Source organism: Paralichthys olivaceus, chromosome 14 (genome assembly GCF_024713975.1).
Source record: "Paralichthys olivaceus isolate ysfri-2021 chromosome 14, ASM2471397v2, whole genome shotgun sequence".
Classification (NCBI taxonomy): Eukaryota; Metazoa; Chordata; class Actinopteri; order Pleuronectiformes; family Paralichthyidae; genus Paralichthys; species Paralichthys olivaceus.
Window position 1 is genome coordinate 12,147,115 of NC_091106.1, and position 7,507 is coordinate 12,154,621.

The 7,507-nt window shown below is 38.3% G+C and overlaps 1 protein-coding gene across 1 annotated transcript; it reads right to left on the bottom strand.

Moving 5' to 3' along the window:
- Positions 1-802: 802 nt before the first annotated feature.
- gfral (GDNF family receptor alpha like) lies at positions 803-5,323 on the bottom strand. Its single transcript, XM_020089048.2, has 10 exons — positions 4,667-5,323; positions 4,259-4,378; positions 3,840-3,968; positions 3,238-3,405; positions 3,001-3,060; positions 2,575-2,890; positions 1,815-2,074; positions 1,658-1,738; positions 1,461-1,542; positions 803-1,368 (listed from the first exon to the last, which is right to left on the bottom strand). The coding sequence occupies exons 2-10, from the start codon at positions 4,293-4,295 to the stop codon at positions 1,299-1,301; spliced, it is 1,203 nt and encodes a 400-aa protein (XP_019944607.2). The 5' UTR covers positions 4,296-4,378; positions 4,667-5,323; the 3' UTR covers positions 803-1,298.
- Between the last annotated feature and the right edge of the window lie 2,184 nt (positions 5,324-7,507).

Consider the following 7,507-nt stretch of genomic DNA (forward strand, 5'->3'; position numbering starts at 1 on the left):
CTATGAGTGAAGTAAGTCTGCTGTTTGTGAATCGGACTGAATGAGACCTGACATTCTCTGAGCAAAGTGTATCAGCAGGTCCATTGCTGAGCGATTTGTTTACAGGGTTTCTTACACCTCTTGTGCCCTTTCTCACTGTACCGACAAAACTTTAAAAATACTAGTTGGTGTGTTTTCTGTTTTACTGATTCTTGATATCTCTCCTACCAAGGATGTAAAACCTGTACATAGGTTTGTTCATTTGTCAGCAGAGATTAGGCAGAAGAACTGAACTGATTTCCATTAACCTTGGTGGAAGGATGGGACATTGGCCAATAAAGAACCAATACAGTTTTGATGTGGATCCACAGATTTTTATCCCTTTCTTGAATGTTTTTGGACATTTTCAGCAATATCTAAAGAAATAACCCATAAATGGTGCTTTTAAAAAAAGGCATAATTGGGGGACTGGTATCAAAGGCTGCTTTCAGAATTGCACTGAAATGGGAGAGTTTCCACGAACATGCAGCGAACAAGTCTTGGTGGAAGTTTATGCTCTACTGCTCTTCTTATTTAATTTCTATTTCTCTTGTCTTCTTCTTTCTTCTCTCGTCTTTCTATGCCCTGCAGCTCTGTTGTGTTCAGAGTGATGTGAATATAGGTGTTGTTTTCTAAAACAAGTCTGTCAAAACCCACTATTTGAAGACTTTTCTTTTAAGAGTTGCATGTTTTTCATAGATCCCAATATGATGGGCGACCTCAAAATAGTTCGATCAAACCATGAGGCTCAAAGATGTTTACATTTATTACATACAGTCGCAGCATAGAACATTGATACATCATCACAGACAGACAGAATGACATGGAGCAATCTCAGATGTGTCAGATATATGATTTTCTTACAATGAATAATGGATTCATTTTGAAACACTTGAAAAGATAAATAACTGAAGAGCTGCGATCGATTCTGAAGATCTATTGTTTGCCTCAGAGAGAGAAAAGGTGTTTTTCTTTATATAAAAATCCTGTCATCTCACACATCATCATCTTTCTCAGCAATATTTTATGTTGAGACTTGTTTAACTGTAGAATAAAGTTTTATAATCAATGTTTAAATTGATTTTCTTTAATAAAGCACGTGAATACAAAGACCCAATAATATAGATTATTTTACATTTTACAGCAACCGTGAGACTTAAAGAGTTATCTGTACAGAATCGTTTATATATATTTTCATCAATCAATCATCAATCTTTAATATTTGAAAGTTAAATAGAAATGTAAGATTTGTAGTTACCATGACTCATGTCAAATAAACATCAGAGAATAACAACAAAGCGGCTTTTCTGTGGATGGTGAAATTTTGTGTCATCTCTTTTCCTCAACATCCTAAAAGAAAAAAACAAAACAAAAGAAAAAGTTCAAAATATAAATGTCAGATAGGTGAAACTTACTTTGCATGTAGATGTCGTCGTACTTACCAAATTTTACTGACAACAGCCAGAGGCATCAAAACAACGACTCCGACAAGCAGCAAAGTTGCAAAAGCATACAGCAGATAATCTGAAAGGACAAAACATTAATCATTCTGTGAATCCTAAACCTCACTGATTTACAGGCATTCATTTTAATAATATACCAATCAACGTAGAGTCCTGAATTTCAAATGGGAATTTACCATGTGACCATGTGTGACGACGCTCAGACTCGTTGACTTCAGGAGGTTTGGAAGGAACACTGCTGCTTTTCAAAGGTGTCACTACAATCAACATAAAATACAAATCTTTAATATTTATCATTAAAGTGTTTGTCCTGTAAATCAATCTTATACTCACTGAACACTGATCTGTTATGAAGCACGTCATGAATCATGTTGCACGTCCGCAGATCATCATTGTGCACGCCTTTGCATGAACAAGGACGGTGCAGCACTGTTCCCAAAGTCTCCACAAAGGCCATTTTACATTCAGGATCTGCTCCAAAGATGAGAGCTGGATCCATGCTGGCGAGACATTCATCAACTCGGAGGTTGCTGTCGCCACACTGATCGTTTTCAAAGCTCCAGCATTTGGCTCGAAAAGCTTCCAACAGGTCACTAAATCAGAGGAAAAAAGGATTTTAGGTGCAGTAGCTGGGTCCCTTTGCATTCTGGGTGTTTAAGATAAATATGCACAGTGTATTTCATCACCCTTAATGCCCTGTTAGCAGGCTGATGATTCCACATCAAATCTGCTGTTAAATTTTAATTTCAGGACAGATGGTACTGATAAAAAATGCAAGAGATATGTGTTACAACAAGAAATTTGAATATTTGCTTGTGGATATACTTAATTGGATGCAATTTGTTTTTGGCCAAAAACATGTTTTTCGTGGCAGCCTAGTTTGTGCCATGAGATCTAATTCACCACCTCACTGATCATCGGGGTGATGGTTGGATTTCCAATCCCAAATATCATAACAATGGAATAGAACGATCACCAAAACCTACTCCTTTATTCCAAATTTGATTTTCTAAAACTTTTCTATCGCTTAATAATTTTCTGTAGTATTTCTAGTGTGCAAAACACAATATAGAGAACCGTAATATGAATTTACCTGCAGATTCCATCATCAAGACACTGTTTAACCCTCTCCTGGCAGATGCGGGTCTCGTCTGCACACGGGCCGCTGTGCAGAGATGTTTTCATCTGCAGGCAGCTCTCATCTGAAGAGTCGCACTCACACATGACCAGCATCTCTGCCACGTTCTGCGGCATGCTTCCATAGAAATCCCTCGCCACTCGCTGGCAGAGATCAAGGTTGCACGGATCTGCTGTACATGCCTGGAGAACAGATATCAGGTGCTTGTTGAAAACGGCGTCACCGAGACAAACTGTCATCTGGTCGAAGCAGGACCCAGCACCATCATATACTATGATAGGAAGAAAAATGTATTGAGTGAATGAGACAAACAAAATCATGTTTATATTGAATCAATTCAATATCTTCTCAGATGAGGTCAAATCATAATCAAATAATTACCATGGCCGATTAATGTGCTTGACTTCCAGTCATCCACCGTGCTCCTCTTCTGGTGACTCGCTGTACAAATAATTGAAAGGCTGATTAGCTTTTCTGCCACAAAGGCCTATTAGAACCAACCTGAGACTCATTCTGCAGCCTGGTGTCTGTTCATTCATTGCCATACCTCTTTGGTAAACACAAAAAGTAATTCCAGCTTTAAATGCTTATCACAGAGAGACACTGAGAATACTGCACCTGGCCTTCTGTGGCATTGTTCTGCAAGCGCTTGTATGGAGTCGCACAGGTCCTCCTCCTCCTCCGTCTCCCAGGCACACACACACCCTCGCAGTGAGGGAAATTGGTCCAGTGCGGTCTGGATGGTCATGTTACAGACCTCTGAGCCCTTTATTTGGCACCCTTCATCTTGAATGACACAAACACAAGAGCGAGGTAGAAAAACAGGATTTTCCATCAGCGTGCAAGCTCTTCTTTGTGCAACAGGTGTTTCCCGGCATGCGCCTGCTGCTCTGTGAAAGTTCAATGCAGATATATGTCGACAAAATCAGACCTGCTGAGCTCTAATATCAAAGCAAAGCTTTATTCCAAAGGCAGGTGGGGGCTTCTTTATAACTATTATCTATTTATTCAGTTATACAGACTTTGCTCCCAGCTATTGCCTCAGTTATTACATTTGAGCTATACCCCAAGAAGTGCAATCCAATTAAACAGCTTCATGTCCTGAGCTTCCTGAGGAAATGCAATCATTACATTTACAACGGCACTAGAACAAGTATGGATAACAACATGTTCCCGTCACCCCTATTAGCAGAGTTAGTGAATTGGAATTGTGTTTTTACCGTTACAGAAGCCGCCGTGAAACGCCTGTTCGCTCTCGCATAAATCTGACATGCAGGTATTCACAGCAGCCCAACAGTCGGGGGGTGCAGATGAAACTCTGATACTGGATATCTGAGGAATAACAATCCCTGAAATACAAGTGCATGACAATGATTTATTCTTCTTAAAAGCTGATTATATCTGGATTTATATCTTTAGCTTCATTAATGTTTCAAAATTGTCTCATACACTTAATACATGCAGGTTCAATACAATCATTCAATACACGTTTTACAATTTTCTTTTGGTTGACTGTATTGTACATGCATTAGAAACGATACAACTCACACTGCTAAGTTCTAGTTCTACACACAGTATCATTAACTTGGATTAAAGTCTGGTTTTAAAATGACATATTCCACAGTTGACTTAGACTCACCGAGGATGACCGCAGCTTCCACATGTGTCAGTTGCATGATAACCGCTGTGAAGCTGTGACTTGACACTGGCGCCCTCCTGCAGCTGGTCTGTGCCTCTCATCTGTGTTGGGAGATGAAAGCTGGGACACACCACCCAGAGTCAAGAGGATGTAACACATCTACTGGAGGCCCTGCCCCGCTCAGTGTTATGACATGACACACAGCCGGTTCACAAACACAACAGACCTGACCTAAACAAATATATATATATATATACCAACATAATCATAGTGTTTTACAGGTCTTATTTTTCTAATGTCTAATGATATCACTCTGTGACACTGTATTTCGTCAAAGGTATAACCATTTTTCCTGCTGATGGCTTAGGAAGTTGGGGTTAAAGGTATAGTTCACCATAAAAAACTCACCACTATGCCGACGGAGGGGCGGGTGAAGTGTCTGGAAGCCCCTGACATTCAAATTCGACTAGAACGGCGTCATTTACCTCGTGTTTTAAGCCCAAAAGTTCGATACCAGAAGTAGCAATGCTAGTGGATGCTAATGCTCAACCCACACATACCCTTGTAGCCAGAGCTTGTGTGCAGTGTAGGCGGTGCTACCGGTGTGTGCAGGCGAACGTGAAGGCAGCACCAGAGGCAGATAACAGAGGACGTTAAGGCTTAAAACATGGTGTAAATGATGCTGTTTCGGGTCAGTTGTCGACATGCTGATTATAAAGCTGGATCGTATGCTGGCTACATTCAAGTCAACCTAACCACTGAAACCTTTTGCAGAAAGCTTGTGGCATATGGGCTCTCGACCATGATGTCATGGCAGTCTCCTTTACTTTAAGGGTATAAAGCTTGAGGGTACAGTATTCATTGGTTTGGACTAACGCAATCAGCCATTCTCTGCTCAGAGCCACAGGCAATAGGCTGCTTTGCTGCTATTCTGGAGTTTCCTGATTCAATGTCTATCAGCTCGATGTCTTACTTTTCTTTTCTTTACCTTTAGTTTCACTCGCTCAGCTCAACCTGCTTCTAGTCACAGATTGTACCTGTTCACCGTGACAAAGCTCTAACAACCAATGCTACGCGAACTTGTCCTACTCAGCACCAAACTCTGACAAAGTGAGCAGGAAGCAGGTGAACATAGTGTGACTAGAGTGCCTGTGTTTTTCTCCCAGTAGTAAACGGAGAACAAAAGCATCTGCAAAGGTGTGAATACTGGACTTTAGTTCCTCTGGTTGCCGGAAACATGATTTCAAATGAATGATAATGTTCCTCCAATGTTAATGTTACCAAATGTGTGGTTTTGTGCAGCCCACAGATGAGAGACAACAATATAGGCAGATATTTATTTTTTAATTGTTTTGAAGGAATACAGACATAATCAGAAATAAACTCACAACTAAACATTCCAATTTGAAAGCTCACAATAGAACAGAAACACAGAAAAGGTCGAGCCAAGGACACATGAAGATGAAGCTCTGATTGGTGATGGTGGATTCACATCAAAAAGTGTTATAAATAAATAAATGACTCTATTGAGGCTTTTTGTGTTATTTCAGTTTGAGTTCACATGATTTAAGCGGAATACAATTCTATAGCCATTGATTGGATGAAACCGTTGTTCCTATTGCATAAATACAAAATTGCACGTTGGTTGTGCTGAAAATGTATCCTCTTTCTGTTAAGCTACTGATATAAAACTAGAACTGACTCCAATTGTTAATTTAGCATTATCACAATGTTTAATAAAGAAACTCAGAAATACACGTTTCATTGTAATACAGCATTCTAACTTGCGTTTAACTAACAAACAAACAAAAAAGCTTCGGCTGCTTTCGAGAACAAATACAAAAAAAATAGAAATACATTGAGGTTTCACAAAATGTTGACAAAGTATTGACGAACAAGATAAATGATCCTCATAAATGATCATTAAATATAAAGTCTCTACAGCTCTGTTGCCTCTATGCACATTAGCTGGAACAAATGCATCACAACACAATGTGCAGACATGTCACCACAGCTCATCACTGCTGTTTAAAAGCATTTGAATTTGTTTTGTTCACAGATAATAGATGATTTTACACAGATTTAAATGGGACATTTTATGCTTATCATTGTTTTGCAACGTCACATTACACATAATTCCATATTAAATGTGGCCAAAACTCCATATAATGAGGTACAGTAAACATATGTTAAACTAATCCACACGAAGCAGAACCTCAGAAGTTGCACTTCTTCGCAAATCTTGTTCTAATTAAATATAAACATGAACCTTAAATGTTCAATTAAAATTAAAAATAACATTGAACTGTGTAAGATCAAAAGTAAGCTGAAGGCTAATTCATATGCTCAAAACCCACTCACTTCACTGTTAATCAATGCTAAGTGAATCTTATATGACATAAGTCATTTGTCGAGCACATTCAAAATATGCAGCAAATATTAGTCATGGTGCACATTGAAGTAATATTACTCAAATAAACAAAAGGAATACAGACATCAATCTCATGGCAAATTTAAGTAAAGTTAAAAACACATTTAAATGAACAAAACATTTTAGTTTTTAGAAAGACTTGAGTTGAAAAAATGGGAGTAAAGGCCAACGCATTGCATTGTTGATGAAGGACACTGTTAGAAAAAAAACATTTTTATAAGATCCCACATCCAAGAATCAAGAATCTTGTCAAAACGTCAGGCATGCGAGCAAAGCTTGCTGATGTAAATGTCGGATTAATCTTTGAAATTCAATCGCTCATAGATATAGATCGTTTCTTTTATTCTCATTCTCATTGGGCCTCTTTCAATTAAGTTCAAAACCTGAAGCTTTTAGACAACTTCATTTCTGACTCTGCTCAATATTGCATATGCAGGGTTGCTACCTGCAAATGCATCCAAGAAATTATGAGAGTAATATATTATTGTGTAATAAAATATACTAAAGTGTATGTGCTTTTATTTCTTCCTTTTAGAAGAAGCAGAGGAAGAAGAAGGAGAAGAAATTATTATTTTTAGCAGAGTTCCTTGTTAAAACAAAGAAGCTTGAGGTACGTTCACTGAATGCCAAATCAAAGGAGCCTGTTCAAAATATGTCTCATTTAAAGAAACATGCTGTAAACTTTTACTCTCAGTTGAAGATACAAACGTCGATATCGGCCTCTCAAAAATAAATCAAGCTGTGATGTTATTTTTCTATAAGAAGTAAGTGGTTTGCAGTTGAAATATTTAAATATCATTTACAGGCCTCAAGCAAAC

Bases quoted from the DNA above. Each gene is read 5' to 3' on its own strand.
- gfral (XM_020089048.2), bottom strand. From the start codon at position 4,295: ATGCAACTGACACATGTGGAAGCTGCGGTCATCCTCG. The intron at 3,061-3,237 runs GTGCAGTATTCT...TTATTTGTACAG, and splicing joins ACAATGCCACAGAAGGCCAG to CGAGTCACCAGAAGAGGAGC. The intron at 1,739-1,814 runs GTGAGTATAAGA...TGTTGATTGTAG, and splicing joins TCATAACAGATCAGTGTTCA to TGACACCTTTGAAAAGCAGC.